Source organism: Sapajus apella, unplaced genomic scaffold (assembly GCF_009761245.1).
Source record: "Sapajus apella isolate SASKATOON/1434 unplaced genomic scaffold, GSC_monkey_1.0 scaffold3, whole genome shotgun sequence".
In the NCBI taxonomy this organism is placed as follows: Eukaryota; Metazoa; Chordata; class Mammalia; order Primates; family Cebidae; genus Sapajus; species Sapajus apella.
Window position 1 is genome coordinate 2,547,326 of NW_022436943.1, and position 23,240 is coordinate 2,570,565.

General features: G+C 41.2%; 1 protein-coding gene across 3 annotated transcripts in view; it reads left to right on the plus strand.

Moving 5' to 3' along the window:
- The first annotated feature begins 3,262 nt into the window (after positions 1-3,262).
- The window catches only part of NIPAL2 (NIPA like domain containing 2), a 100,512-nt gene continuing 80,534 nt past the window's right edge, over positions 3,263-23,240 (plus strand). The window contains exon 1 of one of the 3 annotated variants that reach the window (XM_032248275.1): positions 3,263-3,658. In XM_032248275.1, coding sequence (XP_032104166.1) covers positions 3,524-3,658 — 135 coding nt within the window. In that variant the 5' untranslated portion in view covers positions 3,263-3,523. The remainder of the gene's footprint in view (positions 3,659-23,240) is intronic. The other 2 variants (XM_032248268.1, XM_032248294.1) reach the window with 2 other exon arrangements.

Here is a 23,240-nt window from a genome sequence, read left to right on the forward strand (position 1 = left end):
GAAAGAAAGAGAAAGGAAGGAAGGAAAGAAAGAAAGAAAAAGAAAGAGCTCTCTAGGGAAACTAAAATTGTTGCTGAGTCTGTGAAGGAAACTCTCAAGATAAAGAGCGAGAAGACAGGAAAATAAGAACAAGAAAGAAAGGAGAAAAAAATTAAAGATGTCATGTGCCAAAGACAAAAGAAATGTGGTTTGTTTCTCTTTCCCTTCTTAGGTCACAATGAGGAGATTCTAAAATAACTTAGGTAACTCTGCATATAAATGAGGACATGCTCTGGATAACAGAGTTGTCTATGGGCTCTGAGAAGCCTGAAGATCAATGGCCTTCCCTGAGGTCCCTGGTGGGGCATGGTGACTCCTGCTTGTAATCCCAGCACTTTGGGAGACCGAGGCAGGAAAAATGCTTGAGCCCAGAAATTGGAGACCAGCCTGGGCAACACAGCAGACCTCATCTCTATAAAAAACTTAAAAATTAGCCAGGCGGAGTGATGTGTACCTGTGGTTCCAGCTACTCCGTAGACTGACATTTGGATCACTTCAGCCCAGGAGATCCAGGCTGCAGTGCCATGACCATGGCACTGCATTCCAGCCTGGGTGACAGAGCAAGACTGAGGCCTATGGCCCAGGAGCAGTTAAACTGCTCCAAAGCAACATTTCAGTCACAGTCCACATGCAGGTGGTGAAGATTCAGTATGTGCAAAATCACACCCAACTTGCTCCTAAGTTACATTAAAGCAGAATCACATCAAGGTTTAGGTGTAAGAGACACATCTGTATAGATTGTAGACATATCATCATTAACCCCCTTAGATGTTATCTTATATGCAATTAAAGGTAAGGACTAGGGTCATTTATCATTTAAGAAACACAGTGACTGCAGCAAGAGATGTGGGGGGCTGTGTGCTTTGTTCTGTCTCATCTTCAGCATTTCCCTACGGAGAGCTACTTCACCACAGAATCAAGGGTTCACGCAGAAATTAGCAAACATGCCTCCTTAGGTTTGCTGCTTTGGCTCACTAGAGTATGGGAGCCAGATCACAAGGATCCCGTGGGCCAGGTTTTAAAAGTGTGGACTTTATTGTGGCAATGGGGAGTCTGAGGCATTTTAAACCATAAAGTAACACAATCTATTTAGTATTTTGCTTTTTAGCAACTGTACAACTACTTACAATCTGGCTGATAGAAAAATACTAAAGAGAGGTTGTACCAGGCTTGGCTGCTTCCCCTCCCCCACGCCCCATGGCATTCCCGCTCATCCCGGTTGGTAGAGCTCACCTCTCACTCTCCAGGTTGGAAATACACAAGAATCACTTTCCCAGCCTCCCTTGCTGGTGGAACATGGGCATGTGACCCAGTCCCAACCAATGGGATTTGAGATGAAAGGATGGGGGCAGGGCAGGGGGGGATTCTGGAAAAGGCTTTCCTCCCTAAATGGACAAGGCCAGTACCTCAGGGATGGTAAAGCAGAAAGATGGAAGTGATGACATAATAAAGCCACACAGAGATGCATTCCTCTGGAGAGAGCAGATACTTATTATTTAAGCCACTTCTATTTGGATATTGTTACTTGCACCCTAAAGTAAGTGAAGAGAAAGAAACATTAATAAAGTCATCAATATCAATTAATATGATGTTACAGAAAACTTATCAGTCCAGGCATGGAGGCTCACACCTATAATCCCACCACTTTGGAAGGCTGAGGTGGGACAACTGTTTGAGGCCAGAAGTTCTGGACTAGCCTAGGAAAAAGAGCAAGACCCTGTCCTACAAAAAATAGAAAAATATTAGCTGGGGCTGGGTGTGGTGGCTCACACCTATAATCCTAGCACTTTAGGATGCCAAGACAGGAGGATTTCTGGAGGTCAGGAGCTTGAGACCAGCCTGGTCAACATGATGAAACTCTGCCTCTACCAAAAATACAAAAATTAGCTGGGAATGGTGGTGTGCATGTGTAGTCCCAGCTACTCAGGCGGCTGAGGCAGGAGAATCGCTTGAACCCAGGAGGCGCAAGTTGCTATGAGCTGAGATTGTGCCACTGCACTCCAGCCTGGGCAACAGAGCAAGACTCTATCTCAAAAAAAAAAAAAAAAAAAAATAGCTGGGGCATGGTGGTATGCACCTGTAGTCCCAACTACTCAGGAGGCTGAGATAGGAGGATTGCTTGGACCCAAGAATATGAGGCTGCAGTGAGCCAAGATCACACCACTGCACTCCAGCCTGGGTAACAAAGCGAGACTCTGTCTCAAAAAATAAAATAAAATGCAATATAACAAATAGAGACCTTTTTCCTTCAGATATTTATTTGAAGTAAATCAGCCTCTTAAAATTGGGAATAATTAACTACAATTGTTAGCTGTTCACTGAACATCTTGAGGGCTTAAGCCAGAAACTACACAATTTCTGAGACATGTCTTGTTTTTTCTGTATCAGAAATGACTTTTTCTCATTTTCTTCTCTCATTTGCACATTTCCCCTAAGAAACACTGTAAACTCTCCCTGTTCCCTTCTAGGCAGTATTTCTCTTTTCTTGAAGGTCCCTCTTTCATGAAGTCATGGAAGTCAAAGCAGATTATCTAAGAAAAACCTCAACATTGTGTAAACAAAAGAAGGCAAGTATCAGGCTTCAGGCAACAGTACAGAAACCTCATCTTCTTAAAGTGAGAAATACCTTACAGATCATTTGTGGTCATACATTAGAATTTGAATACAGGTAAAACCAGAACATCTGGTTAGAGTTCTTAAGATTAATAACAATATTTATCTCTCATCCTAAATGCACATATATCCAGTAGCTGGCAATTTCTCAGGAATTCTGCTGGGTCCCATCTGAAGAAAACCCAATCCAGTCATCACACATTGGGGTCCTCCAGCTACCACGGGGGATTCCTTCCTCTTCAAGGATATTTATTAAGGATCTATCAAGCACTGGCGCTGAAATATAATTGCTCGCATCTTGATTCTCCTATTGCTGACACTGTTTGGGGGAACATGACTTTTTCGTATGCAATCAATTTTTAAAGTATCCCTGAGAAACACTACATATGTGATAGAGAGCTGGAATTGCCACGTAGAGATGGGAGATGGTAGGTTAGTCAGTGTCTCCTTTCTCTTCCATTGACTTGGACACATGTTTACATCAGTGATGTGATTCTGGCCCCGACAGGCGCGGGCACCCGTTGCAGACTGCCGTGGGGATTGCCCCCTGGACAGTGCGGCCCGGAAGGTGCAGACACAGGCCCGGCGGGAGGAGGGTGCTACGCGATCCGGGCGCCTCTGGGAGGCCGAAGACCTCTGGGATCCCCGCTGACACCGCGCTGGAGGAGGAGAGGAGGCCGCGCCGGGCCCGGCTGCAAGCACCTGCGGCCGCGCGGGGGCGGGAGCCAGGTGGCCTCGGCGCGCCCGCCTCACCCGGCCACCGAGCAGGAAGTGGCTGCGGCGCGGCCCGGGCGCAGCGTCCGGGCGGTGCAGCCTGGAGGGGAGGCGGCCGCAGCCCGAGCCGGAGCCCGAGCGCCGGGAACGAGACCTCATGGCAGCGTTGGCTCCCGCGGGCCCCAGGGACGCCGCCTCGGCAGCCCTGGACGAGCTGTCGCTGAACTTCACGTACGGGGCGCCGGGCCCCGGCAACGGCTCCCTGTCGGGCGCCTGGTACGACAGGAACCAGGTAAGGGCAGCCCCGCAGCCCCGCAGCCCGGTGCGGCTCCGGGAGCCTCTGCGCCTCGGCCGCTTTCCTGCCAACTCTCAGGAAGACACCCGGGCTCTCCGTGGGGGAGGAGCTGACATGCGATGTCTCCTGCATTGACCTAAGTCCCCTTTATCTGGGAGCGCGGGGGTCCCAGTCTTCCTCTCCCGGCCCTGGGAGTGTGCGCCAGGTCCTCGGCCTTGACCTCAGCCACCCGTTCCTGGGCCTCCAGATCCCGATCCCGCCTCCCCAGCCTGCGTCCGCCCTCTTCTCCCGGAAGGAATCTAGGAATGTGGGGGCGATTCTCCATTCATTTTCACCCCAGGATCCTTTTACAGTTTTTTTTTTAAGTGACAGCCCGTCGTCAGAAGCAGAAAACTCATTAAGGGCAACCTAATGCCACCTCGCTCAGATGCCTGCGTGTGTCCCTGGTGTCTCAGCACAGCTCTTCCATTTCCGTGCGAGGAACACATTTTCTCAGGTTGCATTTGCAGGACTCTCATTCTTTCCCACTGCCCTTTGGGAAAACATTGTTAACCTAAACAATGCCAGTTTACGCTAGAAATATACATTTAACAAAATCAAAGGGACTTGGAGCCGCCCATTTATTTCTAGCTTGGTTTAAGATGAGGGAAAGCTCTGGCCAGCCCTTCCTCTAGCAGCATTCATATTGCAACTGAGTTTTATCACGGTGGATTCCAGGCTTCCTCTTGTTTTTATTACATGTGTTTTGTTCTTGTTCTTTAACAAAACCACGGATACTTTTATTTTTGCAACAATATAATCAGAAAATATTTATTGCTGTTGTTCTAAATCGGAGACGTTAACCAATTATCAAAGATCTAGACTCCTTTTATGCTTGGAGAGTGTTTTAAATGTTAATTTCTGAATGCAGAAGACAATATATTTGTATAAAGAATAAATAAGATAAATAAGCACGTCCACTTTATTAGTTTTCAAGAGGCGAGAGTATTGCTTTAAGTCTATTTCATCATAAAAAATATAAAAATAGGAAAAAGAAAAATGAGGGGACCCAGGGCCTCTTGATCAGTGTTTGTAACCTATCCCCATTTCTCCTTTCTCCTACCCATAGGAATTACAAAGAAAAGCATCATTTTTATGGGAACTTCTTTGAGTGTATTATATTATTCTTATATTAGAAGCATTCCCAATACAAGTTTAAGAATGACTTACCTATCCCCTCTTGGTAGAAAAAAATGAGAGGGTTAGTAGATGTGATCATCCCAAAACAGGACAACATTGTTTTCACAGTGGAAACCTCTGTAGTCATTAGTTTTCTTTGACATTTCCTGGAATTCTTGATTGTCTTGGCTCTCTGATATCCAAACACAGATTATCATGTGACATAAATGGAAGGCAAGTAAATATTGTTTGCAAGGCTTAATTTGCCTTTGACAGTGTGTATTTGTACAGGTTAGAGAGGATGTATCCAGAATGTGCTAATTGAAATTACTGAGCTGACATCTAAACATTGCTGGTTTGAAACAAGACTGTATCAAGTTTTCCCATTATTGTGTAAATTTAGGCACTCTTATAAGACGGTGGTATTTTGTCTTTTCGGTAATGCATTTGTGTTAAGCAAAAGCAAAAGTTAATTTTTTAAAATTTCACTTGAGAAGCATTTTATTGAGTGCTTCTAGTGTTAATTGAGTCAAATTTTTCTTGTCTTTTTTGACACTGAATAGAAATGGCTTAAAATGGGTGTGGCTCCAGAAAAACACAGTGTGAGATATAAATATGTCACTCTCACAATCAAAATTAATGTTAGCTGCTAGCTAGCCACAGCTTAATGATGCTTATTGCTTGCTTCCATTGGTTTTATCACAACTAAAATATTTGCACAGCACTGGCTGATAGCCTAGTTCTCTGTCCCTTTCAAAGTGATTATCATCAAATCTGATCAAGTAACCTTACTAAGTAGAAAAAGACAAACTTTCCTGGAATGCTTTCATGTAATATATGAATGTTTAACAGTGGCCATTTAGAATCAATGCTGTCTAAGGCAAAGGTGTGAGTGCTTCTGTAGGAAGAAATCTCAAAGCAACTCAAAAGTAGTAGTTCAGTGGGGACGATGTCTTAGGAGCAGGGAGGTGAGGTCTTTGCCCTTGCACCACTCAGATGCTGCATGCTTGGTGAAAAGCCTGGAATACAAAAGTCTAGAAGTGATGGAGTTCTGCCTGGTAAAGAAAGGGTACTTTATGTTTGATCCACAAGTTTTCAGTAGAGAAGGATAATGTTCCCAAGATGTTTATTGAGCTCCATGCTATGTACAAAGCACTGTGGGGATATTCAATATAGTGCAAGACCCAAACTCTTCCTTCCATGAATATTATTAGGTGTTTGGGAAAACGAGCTATGTAGGCAATGCCAAAACAAGGCAGTATGTTGTAAGTGTCATGTGAGTGATACCAAGTCCTATGGAAATTCAGAGCAAGCGGGTATTTGCTTGGGCCATCAGGGATGTTTTGTGGAGAGGTGGTATTTGAACTGGACAGTTAAGGATAGACAGGGTTTCACTGATAGGCACGCACAGCGTAGGGTGCTACAGGAAAGGAAAAAGCTCAGGGACCCGGGAGCAGCCCTCATGGCCTGGACGGGTGCCTTTCTGAATATTTTCCTTCCTAGAGTACAATTCAGCCATCATTCTGGTCGCGGTGGAAGATGGAGACTGACTATAAGGTGGAAATATGGTTTGGGGTCTTGAATATAGTCATGGGTTGCCTTGAAGGACTGGTGACAATGTTCGGACTTTATCTTGTAGACAGTGGGGAGCCATGGAAGATTTTTTTGAGCAGGAGTGCAGGAATCAAAGGAAACGAAATAAAAGAAATTTAAATTAAGGCTAGCAGGATTCGGAGCTTTGAAACTGGCCAGCTGTGGACTAAATCCAGCCTATAGATATGTCTTGTTTGACCACCAGAGAGGCTTAAAAGTGTTCAGTATATTGCCAACATTTAAAAATGAGAAGATTCAATATAAAACTTCGAGTTTCCATAATCTCTTTAAATATTAGGAGTTCTAGCAACGCTGGGCCTTTCCCCATGTGATCACTGAGCTGGAGCTCATGTTTAAAGCAAGCTGTGCTCCCTGCTGTGGCTCTCTTGGTTCTCTTTTCTTTTACCTACTGACCCCCATATGCATTTTTTAAAATTTTTTTAATGTTTAGGGATACATAATAGTCATACATGCTTATGGGGTCCCTGTGAAGTTTCAAAACATAAGCATTTAATTTGTGCTAGAGGCTGTCACCTGTGCTGTTAACTAGCATACTTGGGCAAGTCACTTAAGTTCTCTGGATGTCAGTTTCCTTATTTGTAAAATTAGAGTTGGACCAAAAGATCTCCAGCCTCCCTCATGCTATGCAGTTGGATAAATAAGGGCCAAACCAGCAAGGTTGTGGAGGGAACGGACAGAAGAGGGAAAATGTGGGAACTAATTGAGGAGGATTTGTTGTTGGTTCTTATTGTTAAATGTCTAATTCACAAGGACATGGTCAGAAAGGCTGATTCTGCATAGGGTGAGATAAAACTTCAGGATTTCTTTATGCCCTTTCCTTGAACTCTAGATTTTCAATGCCTCAGATTTTAAAGTCAACATATTTAAGGGAAAATTGATACAACTTGGCAGGGAGGAGGACAGCGAAGAGACTGACATTTGTTATGCATTTACTATGGGACACTTTATAGCTGTTATCTCATTTGAGCCCCCTCAACCGCGTAAGGTATGTATTATCCTCACTGCTCATGTAAGGAAACGTGTGTTAAATAACTTGCCCCGAGATCTTACAGCAAGTGGGTTTAACTGCAAAGCTATTTTTTTTCCATGCCTGAAGGCCATTGCTAGAAACTAAGGCTTGAAAACAATGTGGTAAGAGTCCACGCGAGGGGAAAATGAATAACGCTTCTCTTGCTGTACTTGAGAAAGATCGTGCTGAGTTTTATATAGCCCTTTCATTAATTTTGCTTTGCTACAGTCTCTTTTCTGCTGGTAGCTGCATATGACTATCTTTTAAAGAAAGAACAGAGCAAAACTTCCAAATAATCAAAGGGCTGAGTAGAGGTTGCTTTCTGGTCCTTTCTATTTCCTTCCTTAGAAAAAGTCTTTTTCTATTTTGTTTTATTTATACTTGATGTTGTTCCCTTCCTTATGAATCCAATGTGACATTTTTCCTTTATCAGATTTTCTAGGAGATGTATGTACAAGGCAGAAAAAAGCCAGACATGATAGCTCGTGCCTATAGTCCCAGCTACTCAGGAGGCTGAGACAGGAGGATCTCTTGAGCCCAGGAGTTCAAGACCTGCCTGGGCAACATAGCACATGATGCTGTCTCCAAAAAAAAGAAAACAACAACAACAAGGAAGAGGGAGGAAGAAACAGGAAACAGATTACCTCAAAGCAACTGTTCAAAACTTTTGTAAATCAATAAATAAGTCCCCTGGCCCTTTTTAGAGGAACTGAGTTTTAATATACTTGCATATGTGGCAGACCAGATATTTGCATTTAAATCTACCTGATATCCTCCTTAAGGCTTGAGTCATACTACATAGTTATAATATTCACATTGATGCAATCAGCTGAATCCAGGCTATGGGAAACTTTGCCAGTTTACAGCATACATGACCTGGTTTCTTAAAAAATCATTTTTATGAGGAAAAAAGGGGGAATTGGCTGGATGGATGGATGACCTGTAGATTAAAATAAACCTAAAAGAGACAGCAGAAAAAGACACCATTTCCTATAATGTTTAGGGGTACACACTTGGGTGATAAAGCTATAATAAAAGGCAAAAATGTGATTGCCACAAAGTCAGGCCAGTGATTCCTCTGGGGAAGGGAGAGGTTGTGATGGAAGGAGGAAAAAGGAGGGCTTGGGTGGGAACCCAATTTCTATTCTTGATCTGGATATTTTCCTAATGATAATTTGTTGTGGTAATTTATTCATCAAAATAATTATCTTCCCAGTTGTCTAATTTTTAAAACCTTAAAAAGTATTACTAGCATTGCTATGACTATTCAACTTGCATGCTTCACCTAGGTAGCATGGGAAATGATATGTCATATTCATTTTGTTAGCTTATGAGAATTATTTAAACAATTTCTTTTTCCAATGTCGATGATGGTTCACACTGACATTTGAGAATTTACCCTGGAAAAGCTGACATTCCCCAAAGCTATTCTTTTTGTTCCCATATTGTGCTATTTTAAAAGCTCAGCCTCTTTACTAGATGTGTTGCCAGGTTTCTCAATTTTTCTATTTCTTGGCTTTCTCTATATAAATGGAAATAATAATAATACATATGTACCTTATAGAGTTATTATAGGCACAAAATAAGATAATGCACATCAAATAGTTAGCAAAATGCCAGACACATAGCAAGTACCCAATAAACGCTAGTTATTATTACATTGCAATCAACCTATATTATAGGAAATATCATAAAAATATATATCTAATGATCAGTAATTTTTGGACTTAGCTCATTGCAAATGGAAATAAGAAAAATCATGTCAGTTATTTGATGTAGCTTTGCTTTCTTTAAACCACAGCCACTATTTCTCTGCATTTGGTGCCTTCCTCACTTTCTTTGATGTTTGCCTCCCTTTCAGTCACATTTCAGAACACTTCCTAATGAGAGTCATTTTCTATTTGAAGCACTTGATATCTCGAAGTACTAAGGCAGAGATTCTTCCCATGTCCTCAGCCACTTTCCAGACTTCCAGGTTGGAAATGTGGGATATGTAGCATTGGGAACAGCTGATAGAGGTGTTTGGTGGCAGTAGTGTCATCATATTTCATAGACCCCGACTGTAGTTCAACCAACAGGACCACCACCCCAACCTAGGAAAGCTCATTTAGTGTTAACATAAGACTTTGGGCCATTTATTTTAGCTTATTTTTTCCTGAAAGACCAGTATTCTATTCCATTTATACCTTCAGTTCACTGCCCCCTTCCCCATCCCATGTTCCAATAGACTTACATTTTACAAAAAGTCAAATCTCTTCACCCAGTCTGTCGTGGCGAACCAAAGTGTCCTAACTGCACGAAGCCTGGCAGATAGCACTCTACTTCACTTTCCCAGCCCTTGGTCACTCTCAACATGTTTTTTTGTTTTGTTTTGGTTTTGGTTTTGGTTTTGGTTTTGGTTTTTGAGACAGAGTCTTACTCTGTCACACAGGCTGGGGTGCAGTTGTATGATCTCAGCTTACTGCAACCTCTGTCTCCTAGGTTCAAGTGATTCTCACACCTCAGCCTCCTAAGTAGCTGGGTCTACAGGCGTGTGCCATCACACCCAGCTAATTTTTGTATTTTTAGTAGAGATGGGGTTTCACCATGTTGGCCAGGCTGGTCTCAAACTCCTGACCTCAGGTGATTTGCCCACCTCAGCCTCTCAAAGTGCTGGGATTACAGGTGTGAGCCACTGTGCCTGGTCTCAACATGGTATCTTGCCATCTTTGGCACATATCAGGAGGTGCTGACTGAGCCCTAAGGTAAATATAGGCTGATATATATTTAGTTATGAGCTCCATGCCTCACTGAAGATTGTGTTTGCCCCAACATGACTTCTTCAGAGACACACCCTGAGCTTGGCAGGTCATACCAGGTCTGCATAAAATGAATGTCTGGATGCTTGCCTGTGGCCTCAGCACTGGTTCCCTAAATCACCTTAGTCTTTTTGGTGCTGTTGTAACAGTATACCACAGACTGGGTAATTTATAAACAATAGAAGTTTATTTGGCTCATGGTTCTGGACCTGAGAAGTCAAAGGTCTAGAGGCTGCATCTGGTGAGGGCCTTTTTGCTGTGTCATAGCATGAGGGAAGGCATCACATGGTGAAGGAATGTGCAAAAGAAAGCAAGAGAAGGCCAAACTTCTTTTATAAGAAACCTACCCCAGAAACAAAGACATTAATGCGATCATGAAGGCAGAGCCCTCATGACCTAATCACCTCATAAAGGTCACACCCTTCAATACTGTTGCATTGGGGGTTAAGTTTCCAACACGTAAACTTTGGGGGACACGTTTAAACCATTTCATCACCCAACCCCGCTTCACCTTCTTTACAGCTCTCAAATTGTTTCCTCCTCTAGGAACTTGGACCATTGGGCTGATTTCTTTGGCTTGCAAGAGGAGTCAGTCTCTCTTCTGGTCTTTGAACTTGGCCTCCCTACCATGAATGCTTTGTAAGTTAAGAGGCTTTAGGTTGGAAGTTACAAAAAAAAAAACAAACCTAACTTTAGCTGACTTAAATAAGAAAAGAAAGTAATCTATTTGGATGCTCAGTTTCTCACTGTCGTTTTCAACTTTTGTTCTTCAGGGCTGTTGGTTCCACTTGTAGCAGGCTCGTCCCTCTAGGCTACATACTTCCTTTCACTCCCTGGAAGAAGGAGCTTGACTTTCTCAACCACTAATGAAAAAACATGGGCTTTAGTCTGATTGGATGAGGTTAAGCCCATGTCCTGTCTCATACCAGTCACCAAGGCTGGAGTTACTGGGCTTAGTGTTCCCAAAGCACATGGGCATCCTTGGGAAGGACTGGACACCCACCTGAAATAGGACTCTTGTAACCAAGAGAAAAGGGCCCCAACAGCAATGCCCCGCAGGTAGACTCAAGTCCTCCCCCTATGGATTTTTGTCTTCATGGGACACCCTTGGGCTAACACCATTCCCAGCTCACAGAGGACATTTCATTTCTGTATTCTGGCTCACATAAGAAGCTCCCTAGAATAACTCACTCTGCCATGTCATTGTTGATGGGACCTGAACAATAATCTCCTTAGAAGCTTAGATTATAGGTTTAATTCCTGAAACATTTTCAAAAGCATCATCCCTAAGCAGTGACTATTTCCAAGTTCTAAATGTATCTCCCCCTACACCCAAGGAATTCTAGAAAGGCCTCTATTCATTCCTGTTGATAGAAAAATTATAGGAAATAAATGGCAAAGGCAGTGTCCTCTGCTGGGTCTCTAGCTTGCTTCTATTTGCTTGGCAAGTTCTTATGAACAAACGCCTCTTTAGCAGGTAGGAATCTCCTACAAGTTTAGTTTACTTAGGTGACTGAGATTATGGTGTACAAATACAATGCTGTAGAGTCCTAGGGGTCATGTTAGCTTTGTGAATATCTCATTCAAGTTTGAAGTAAATCCTGTGAATTCTGGGGGTCTTTATTTCCTCTTCAGCCTCTGGACTTTCAGGGCTCTGATTGTTCCAGGCCTGTTTGGGGGGTGTCTGCACTGTGTTCCCTCATCATAGCCCACATTAGGCTGGGTCAGTGAATCAATGAGGACCAAAAATGCAACCAACATTCCATTCAAGAAAAACCATAAGCAGAGAATCCTTCTCTATAAGGCAGTGTTAATGAAGAAGTCAGAAAACATGCACTATGACCTCAAAAAGTAGCTGTATTTTTTGTGATATACATCGTGTGTGTGTGTGTGTGTGTGTGTGTGTGTGAGAGAGAGAGAGAGAGAGAGAGAGAAAATGCCTTAGAAATATTTGAAAAGGCTGGGCGTGGTGGCTCAAGCCTGTAATCCTAGCACTTTGGGAAGCCAAGGCGGGTGGATTATGAGGTCAAGAGATCGAGACCATCCTGACCAACATGGTGAAACCCCATCCCTACTAAAAATACAAAAATTATCTGAGTGTGGTGGTGCATGCCTGTAGTCCCAGCAACTTGGGAGGCTGACGCAGGAGAATCTCTTGAACCTGGGAGACGGAAGTTGCAGTGAGCTGAGGTCGTGCCACTACACTCCAACCTCGCAACAGAGTGAGACTCTTTCTCAAAAAAAACAAAAAACAAAAAAGAAAAAGATACTTGAAAAATATTTGAAAGAGTAGTTAGAAGTTACTCTCCTTATATAACCTGATGAGTTATTTACATTAAACTTCCAGAACCAACATGGTACTGTTTTGTGATTGTAAATAAGAGAGCCAAAGCAGAAGAGGAAACATTGTGATATGCATTTGAATATGACTGCTGGAGTTACAGCGGTAGCATGGGCAGTTCTTTGTGAGCGAGATTCGACACAAATAACAACTGCGATCGGGGAATCCTGTGGGTGTCATATGAGCATTGATCATGAGGTGTGTTGGGACCTGACTGCTATGCTAGTGGGATGTGAGGCTTTTGCCAGGAATAGGGGGCTTGAGCATGGGGACATTAGACTGGCTGTGAGGATTGGCCCCTGAGAGGTTTGAAGAGCCCAAGTCACAATGTCTAAGGGGTATAGCAAACTTGAACTTGATTCTTGCCTTGATTTCAGAAAGGTCTAATCTGGTGGGTGGCAAGGGCCTCAGGAGTCTCTGTCAGAGATCAGTCAGTGAGTGGCAGCGTCATCACAGTCTCTCCCCATATCAAGACAGAAACTCACCCAATGGCTGATGCCTGATATAGGCTGTGGAGTTTAGTCTTTGGGGAAAGCTGCTGGCAAAGTACTGTTGGAGTTCAGGGCAGGCATTGCTCCCAAATAGAGCATGCACTCCGGAACCCCAGGCAGGTGTGGGGTAGACTGTTGCAGCTGACAGAGCTCACAGCATCCAGCTTTTGCAGAGGAAGCCTTGTTCCAAACCTGGGCTGGGCCTGAAAAAGGTGGCCTGCAATCCTGCCTCTTTGGAAACAAAGGATTATGGGTTGTTAGAACTATTATAAGAAACATGTGCTTGTAAAATATGAAAGTTGTAAGGCCCTATATTGACCTGGACACAGACAATAGCATTCTTTGTGTTCAGCATGTCTGTCTTTGTTTCAAAAATTTCCTCCCCAGTATTATACAGGATTAAGCTGTTTTGTACTAGAACCAAGTTTAAGACTTCCCTAACTGGAATCTCACCTTTTCTTGACTATTGTTGTTCTCCATTTACCAAAGTGTTAAAAGCTCTCAAAGGGCGTGTTATTAAATGTATTGCTTTTTCCATAAATTTGTTCTGCTGAGACTTAAATTTCTCAGAAATGAAAAGTCCTGGTGGCTTTTTAGTAAAACTTAGGCTTATTTTTAATGAAATTTTGTTTTTAAAAATAAAGCATGTACAGTGATATAAATAAATGTGTTCCCTAGTAAAAGACAAATGTAATAGTTCTTAATTGCATGGGAAGGCAATATGTTGGGGTTTTCTGCCTAGGCTTTAAGGTTGATTAAAAATTGGCATGGAACAGCTTGTAGAATAGCAACAATATACTGTGTTATGTAACTCTGAGCTTATATGTTGGCTTTTCAATAGCCCGATTTGGCCTTGGTGTTGTAGACTTTCTCAGCATTGGAACACGATAACCCAATAGCATGCAATTACCAAGATAACGAATTAAAAATCTGTTCCTGACTGAAAATTTCTTTCTTCTTTTTCACATATGGGATTATAGTTTTAACTCGGTTTGCGTTAGTATTGCAGACAACTCAATTATCTACAAGAATGAAGGAGATTAGTGGTAAAAATAGTACAACCCACCCAGTAATCTAAAAAGCATTCCCGTATTTCAGGTTGTCTCCAATGTTTGCTGCTACGAATATTGTTTTTTTCTTTTCTTTTTTGTTTTTAGAGACGGTCTCGCTCTGTTGCCCAGGCTAGAGTGCAGCGGTGCAATCATAGCTCACTGCAGCCTCAAACTCCTGGGCTGAAGTGATCTTCCCACCTCAGCCTCCCAAGTAGCCAGGACTACAGGTGCATGCCACCACGCCTGGCTAGTATTATTTCTTTAGGGCCCTGTTATAATTATCCTCATTGCTGCTACTTCCTGCGTGAACTCCTAGATCTGTGTCCTGCTTGGTCTTCCTGCTCTCTGGTCTCCTTGCCACTCCATCCTCCACACTGCAGCTAGAATGAGTCTTCCAAAAGCCAGATCTGGACTTAGCCTTGTCTAGTTTATGTCTTTGTGTTCTTTGAGTTCTTGGTGTCTTAGCACCGCCTACAGATCCATGGCACAAAAGTCTCCTGTTTGTCTCTCCAGTCCTCTGCTTTCAGGCCTTCGGGGTGCCTTGTTTGCTGCAGCTCGGGGCCCTGCACTTGCCCTGCTCTTTGCTGGAATGCACTAACCTGGTGAGATATCACCCTGAGAGGCTTCTCTAACTCCCTCCCTGGGGTAAGCCGAACAAAGACTCTCCCCCTCCCAAAAAAAAAGACATCTGCATCTAGATCCCAAAGCCTCCTTCGAATGTTACCTTGCATGGCAAAAAGAGGACTTTGCAGATGTGATTCAAGTAAGGATCTTGAGATGGGGAGAGTATCCTGGCTCTCCCGGCGGGGCCTAAATGCCATCACATGTGTCTTTACAAGAGAGAAGCATAAGGAGATCTGAGGCAGATGAGTAGAGGCTATGTGATCACAGAAGCAGAGCTTGGGGTGATGCGGCCACAAGCCAAGGAAGCCAGCAGCCACCGAGGCTGCACGAGGCAAGGCACAGGTTCTCCTCTGGAGCCTCCAGAGGAAGCTCGGCTCTCCTGACTCCTTGACTGCAGCCCAACAAAGTTGATTTTGGACTTCCAGCCTCCAGAACTGTGAGAGAAGAGATTGTGTTATGTTAAGCCACAATGTTTTGTGGTAATGTGGTACAACGGTCACAGCAAACAAGTACAGTCCCCACCCACAAGGCAGATTTGTACTCTGTCTTCTCTGTTCCCTGGGGTTCTACTAGAGCAGAGCACACCTCTATTGGAGACTGAACAGGCTGTGTTCTGCTTGTTAGTGGTTGCTTTCTCTGCTTCTCAGATTCCCTTTTTACATTTTTTTTTTCATCTTTGTGGGTGCCTAGTAGGTATGTATATTTATGGGGGACGTTAGATGTTTTGATACAGGCATGCGATGTATAATAATCACATCATGGAGAATGGGGTACCCATCCCCTCGAGCATTTATCCTTTGTGTTACAAACAATCCAATTATACTCTTTTAGTTATTTTAAGATGTACATTTATTATTGGCTGTAGTCACCCTGTTGTGCTATCAAATAGTTGGTCTTACTAATTCTTTCTGCTTTTTTGTACCCATTAAGCATTCCCACCTCACCATTCCCTCCCCCAGTACCCTTCCCAGCCTCTGGTAACCATCCTTCTCCTTCTGAGCATCTTAGGGGTACTTTGCATTCTTGATTCCCAACATCAGGCCTAACATTTAGCAGTTGCTGAATGAATACTAAACGGATGAACGACTGAATGGATAACATCTGACGTGAGCTTGCTGAAGTTGTCTGTTCCCTACATCTCTCCTCTTTCTCTCTGATCACTTTCATTTCATGTCCTTTCCCTCTACATAGTGTGTTTTTCTCAAGCAGTGCCTACATGTGGTTTTCAGTTGCACAATGGTTTTATTTTTCTCCTTAACATCTTTTCTTGGTTCTGCCAGCTTCCTTTTCATTTCTTCTCTTGTTATCTCTTCTTAACTCTATTTTTAAATAAATTCCTCCTTTCCTTAATTTCACCGAGCCTGCAAAGGAAGGTTGTATTTAAAATTTTTTAGCTTGGAAATTTTTTTTTTTTTGAGACGGAGTTTCGCTCTTGTTACCCAGGCTGGAGTGCAATGGCGCGATCTCGGCTCACCGCAACCTCCGCCTCCTGGGTTCAGGCAATTCTCCTGCCTCAGCCTCCTGAGTCACTGGGACTACAGGCACGCGCCACCATGCCCAGCTAATTTTTTGTATTTTTAGTAGAGACGGGGTTTCACCATGTTGACCAGGATGGTCTCGATCTCTTGACCTCGTGATCCGCCCGCCTCGGCCTCCCACAGTGCTGGGATTACAGGCGTGAGCCTCCGCGCCCGGCCGGAAAATTTTTAAACCTATAGAAAAATAAAGAATTACAATAAACACCATATGTCCCTCACCTGGAGATTCACCAATTGTTTACATTGTGAAATATTTGGGGTTTTTTTTTTCTCTCTCTCAATACATATATAAAGAGAATGGACTATTTGAAGGTCAGCGGCACATACTATAAATCTTTACCCCTAAATATTTAAAGATGTATCTCTAGGAGTATGGATGTCTTCCTGGCCCGTCCTAACTGTCCTGGAGACTTAGCATGTGCCTACCTGTCTACTGGGTACAAATGCAAAACAACCCCAGCTCATTCCTAAGAGTTTACTGTGAGATGGTGTGAGCTGAACTCCCATGTCTCAGATGTGTCCCCTGGTGTGTGCAGGCTCTTATGGTCCTTTCTGCAGTGATTAGTTGATCTAAATCACTCAGCCTGTACTATTGCTGATACAAGACACAGTTTGTATCATTTCCAGTTCATGCATGTTTTATTGCCAGGAACAAGATATAGCATTATTCTAGTTGTGAGGTGCATACAACCATTACTGTGTTCAAAATGAGCTCAGAATCTATGGCACTTTTGTGCAATGTACTAGCTTCCATTGGGATCTTATTTTGAATTTGTGTTTTGAAGACAGAGCCAGGTTGAGTTCAAAGCCAGAGCTGGGACAGATGACTAATTCCACACGCCCCTGTATTGCCATGTCCCATCTCCATACGGACAAATCACTGCTCTTGCTCCGCAGTGGATTACAAGTCAATAACACAATACTACAGGTCAATTTGAAATGTATAAAGAACATTCTGGCACAAAAAAGGACAGAAAATTGTTGTTCCAAATAAAATTAAAATATCTTAATACTTATCAGTGCTGCTATTTTGAGCTTCATTCTATATAAGTAGTATGCTGTAGCTGCCACCATCTATTTGCCAAGACATGCTGGAAAAGCCAGAAATTATGCTACAGTGGTGACAACAGTGAGCACTGCAGACCTTAATTAAGGGCATCTTCCTGTGTTTCTGGCTTCTACTTGTAACTACATTATTAAGATGTAGAACAATCTTTCCTCCCAACAATTGTCATTGCTTTATTTCATTTGTATTGAGCAACAGAAACAAATTCTGCTAATTAAAACCTTGTGGTGCATTGACATTGACTAGCCAGAAGGTTACCTATTGCATTCTACAGATAAATAGTGATTCAGACTTGACCTGGGTGTCTTGGGCTCAAAATTTGGCTGCTATCTAGCTGTGTGATTTTGCACAAGTCACCTTCCTTCTCTGGCCCCGTTCTCTTCCCTGACTAGTCTCCAGATCAGTAAAAGGTCAGGGAGGTGAGGGGGAGCAAAGGAAAGAGAAAACAAAAGAGAGATTTAAGCTTCCATAGATTCTAAAATGTTGGAAAAAGATATGATGTGCTGATAAGTAATGATGTAAACTAGACATTTTTAATCTAATGTAATGGCAAGTTTCTAAGGGCCTGTTCAATGTATGCAAATGATACTTCTGATTGCAGGAGTTTCTAATCATTGAAGCACATTTACCAGAGCCTCTAATTGGAAGCCATATTTAGTAATGGTTACCTCAAGTTACTGTATGTCTAAAGGTAATCAAACCACCTTCTTTTAAAAGCATTGCAAATTTGAAACTTTCCTCCCCAATAATTAGATCAATTAATGAGGATTTACGATGTTACTACCATTCACAGGAATGTTTTAATAAATTTAATAAGCATGCAATCAACCTTGAATAATTGGACAAAATTTCAGAAAAAAATATAGAATAAGAATATACAGAGTATTATCAGGAAACTATTTCTGACAGCTGCTTTATACCTACATATTTCTTGTTTTTTTAGTATAATACAAATCTACTAGATTTTAAAAGTCAGCAAGCAGCTTTTTACTACACTCTTAATTGTTGAAATCTGAATTCTGGGACAAATTTTGCTCTTACAGAAACTGGATGTTTGGCATATTCAAACCTCGGTTATTATAAAATAGTTACTCACTGTGATCCTTCTAGTGCCAAAGATCAAAGTTTCCTATTTCTAGACAGTTTATATTTGATCTGATAGTTCAGTTCAAATGATATTTAATAAACAATGTCTCTGTGCTAGGTCTACAATAGTCATTAGGGTTTAAAAGATGAGTCAATGTGTAAGTCACAGCTCTGCCTTCAAGGAGCTTATAGTCTAGAGAAGAAATGGGCTTATAAAAATTAATTGCATTACTGTATATGTCCTGAGAGAAATACATAAGACTCAATTCAGAAGAGAGAAGTCAGGAAAGGTAAACTGGAAGATAGTTCCAAGAAAGTTACCCAGAATTCAGTACAAAGAGATAAAGAGTTGGAAAATATAGGAGAGATCTTAGGAAAGAAGGGGTTAGAATGAAAAGACCTCGTGTATGAGTAAGAGGAATTCCATATGGAGAAGAGAGAGAGAACAAAGGATAGATGACATTTAAAAGGGTAATGGTGGAGAGCTTAACACAAATAATGAAGACATGAATCCTCAAACTGAGAAAGCATGAGTCCCAAACAAAACATAATTCACATATACAGAAATTGTATATGCAAAAAAAAAAGTGACAAAGAAAATCTTAAAAGCATTCTGAGAAAAATGACAAATTAGACTAACAGCCTACTTCTCAACAACAATAAGAGCCCGAAGTCAATAGAATAATATCATCAAAGTGCTCAGTAAAATTATTGTCAGGCTATACTCCTATACTCAAGTGGAAAAATGAAGATATTTGCAGAGTGACAGAGAATTTGTAATTCAAAGAATTTTATTGAAAGAGCTACTAAAATTTTCTTCGGAGAGAAGGACACTGAAGCCAGAAGAAAAATAAGATGCAAGAACATAATATCCAAAACATGAAGACAACCCAAATATCTATCAACTGATGAATGGATAAATAAAATGTAGTATGTTCATGCAATGGACTATTATATAGACATAAAAAGAAATAATACATGCTATATAGGTGATCCATACTGATACATGCTACAGTGTGATGAGCCTTGAAAACATTATGCTAAGAAAAAAAAAACAGACGTAAAAGGCCACATACTGTATGAGTCCATTAATATAAAATGTCCAGAACAGGCAACTTCATATAGTCAGAATGTAGGTTGATGGTTGCCATGGACTGTGGGGAGGAGGGAATGGGAAATGACTGCTAATGGCTATGGATTTTCTTTTTGGGGTGATGAAAATATTCTTTTTTGTTTTTTGAGACGGAGTCTCATCCTGTTGCCCAGGCTGGAGTGCAGTGGTGCGACCTCGACTCACTGCAACCTCTGCCTCCTGGGTTCAAGCGACTCTCCCATCTCAGCCTCCCAAGTAGCTGGGACTACAGACATGCCACCATACCCAGCTGATTTTTGTACTTTTTGTTAATAGTAGAGATGGGTTTTTATCATGTTGGCCAGGGTGGTCTGGAACACTTGACCTCAAATGATCTGCACACCATGGCCTCCCAAAGTGCTGCAATTACAGGCATGAGCCACTGTGTCCGGCCAGGTGATGAAAATATTCTGAAATTAGATAGTGGCGATGGCTGCACAACTATGTGAGTATATTAAAAACTATTGAACTGTACACTTTAAAAGGCTGAACATTATGGAATGTAAATTATATCTCACTAAAGCTGTTATTTAAAATAAGAACAGCGGTAAACCAGAAATGGATAAACATGGGCTGGGTATAATGGCTCACGCCTGTAATCCCAGCACTTTGGGAGGCCAAAGAGGGCAGATCACTTCAGGTCAGGAGTTCGAGATCAGCCTGGCTAACATGGTGAAACCCCATCTCTACTAAAAATACAGAAATTAGCCAGGCATGGTGGCTTGCACCAGTTAGTTCCAGCTATTCAGGAAGCTGAGGGAGAAGAATCACTTGAGCCTGGGAGGTGGAGGTTGCAGTGAGCCGGGATCGTACTACTGCACTCCAGCCTGGGCAACAGAGTGAGACTCTCTTTCAAAAAAAAAAAAAAAGAAAGAAAGAAAGAAAAAGAAATGGGTAAATATGGACAAATAAGGCAAGTATTTGACTATATAGAACAATAATGATGACTAGGAACTCTTATTCATTGCTAGTGGAAATGCATGGTATAGCCACTTTGGAAGACAGTTTGGCAGTTTCTTACAAAACTAAACATTCTCTTACCAGGCAATTCAGCAACCTTAGTATTTACCCACAGGTGTTCAAAACTTATGTCTGCACAAAACCCTGCACATAGATGTTTATGGCAGCTTTATTCATAATTGCCAAAATTTGGAAGCAACCAAGGTGTCCTTTAGTAGCTGAATGGATAAACAAACAGTGGTACATCCAGATAATGAAATAGTATGAAGCTGTAAAAAGACATAGAGGAAGCTTAAATGCATATTACTAAGCAAAAGAAGTGAATCTGAAAAGGCTAAATACTATATGATTCCAACTGTATAACATTTTAGAAAAGGCAAAACTATGAGACAGTAAAAAGATCAGTGGTTGCTAGGGGTTGTGAGTAGAAAGGGATGAATAGGCGAGCACAGAGGATTTTTAGTGCAGTGAAACTATTCTGTATAATATAATGGTGGATACTTGTCCTTGTACATTTACCAAAAGCCATAGAGTATAAAAAACTAACAGTGAACCCTACTGTAAACTATGAACTTTGGGTGATGATGATGTTTCAGTGTAGACTCATGAAATGTGACAAATATATCACTCTCGATTGGTGAGGGGTGAGGTTAATAATGGGGAGGGCTGTGCATGTGTGGAAGCAGGGAGGAAATGGGAAATCTGTGTCTTCCTCTCAATTTTGCTGTGAATCTAAAACTGATCTAAAAAATAATACCAGTTAAAAATAATAGCAATCATGACAATTTTGAGGATATAAATAAATACAGGGTAGAATTGATACACTAGTCAACAACATGTAAGATAGGACAGAAGAAAGATTGTAGTTAAAACAAATGGAAGCTTTTATATTGCTCAGGAGTTTAGGGATATTGATTAACTTTAGAATTTATGTCAAGAATACAGATAAATTAGTGGAGCAACTGGATCACTCATGTATTGCTTGTGGGAAAGTAAAATTGTACAACTCTGAAAAATAGTTTGGCAGTTCCTTTCAAAACTAAAAATGGACTTACCACACACCCAGCAATTACACTTTTGGGCATTTATCCCAGAAAATGAAGATTTATTTTCATGTAGAATTTGTACATGAATGTTCATAGAAGCTTTATTCAAAACAGTCCCAAACTGGAAACTACTCAAAAGTCATTCAATGAGTGAATAATTAAACAAACTGTGGCATATCCATATCATGGAATACTACTCAGCAATTGGAAGGAATGACCCAACAACTTAGATGAGTCTCAGGGAAATTATGCTTAGTGAAAAAAAAGCAATTTCAAAAGTACACATACTTCTAGATTCCATGTACGTAATATTATTTTTTAAATAACATAGAGATGGAAAATGGATTGGATTGTGGTGGCTGGGGGTTAGGAATGGGGAGGGAAGGAGGATGTATCTATAAAGGGCTAATGCAAGGAGTCTTATGGTGATGGTACAGATGAATATTGTGATTGTGGTGGTGGTTACACTTACACACTTACACGCAGACACACACACACACACAAATGGGTGCATATGTAATTAGTGAAATCTAAATAAGGTATTTACCAATGTCAATTTCTTGTTTTTGGTATTTTGCTGTAGTTGTGTAAGACATAAACATTTAGGGAGGGCAGTTAGGGGAAATGTGCATAGGAACCCCCCATACATTTATTTGCAACCTACTATGAGTCCATAATTATCTCAAAACTAAAGGTTTTTTTTTTTAAATAGCAGTACTATTTTTATTATTAGAGCTCTAACTAAAATAAAATGACAGAGAAATGTTGAAAGTAAAGTGATACAGGAAGAGGAAATATCAAAAGAAAGTGATTATATTAATATCAGATAAAATAGACTTTAAAACAAACACATTATTGAGATTAAAAGAGATGTAATGATAACAGGAACAATTAAATGAGAAGATAAAATATCCTGAACTTGTATATACCTAATAGTATAGCCTTAAAATATATAATACAAAATTCAGCAGATTTAAAAGGAAAAAATGTCTATATTTGTGGTAGATTTTTAATATATCTCACTTGGCAATTGATAGACAAAGTGGTGCAAAATTTAGTAATATTGTTGAAGATTTGAGCAACATATTAATGAAGATGGATGGACGGATGGGTGGTTCTGTGGATGGATGGATGGGTAGGTAGGTGGATAGATGGATGGATGGATAGATGAATGGATAGATATGGACGGATGGGTATATATCTATCCATCCATCCAGCCAGCCAGCCAGCCACCCAACTATGGGTGGGTGGTTGGGTGGCTGGCTGGATGGATGGATGGATAGATAGAATGTGTAGAATATATATACAATGTTAACTAAATACTTTTCTTTTCAAGCATACATGGAACACTTATAAAACTTGACCACATATGACCTAGTCACAAGACAAATTTTGATTTATACCATGTATTAGGTCATAAAGCAAATGTTGATTCACATGCAGCACATTTCTGACTCTAACTTAACAAAATTAGAAATTATTAAAGTGATAACCAACTACCCCACTTATTTAGAAATTTTTTCAGAAAACATACTTCTGAATAATATTGAGGCTCAGATGAAAATCATGAGATAATAAGAAACTATTTAGAACCAAATGACAATGACTATCTATGTCAAAAATACACATGAAGCTGAAATGAACAGTGTACTTAGAGAGAAATG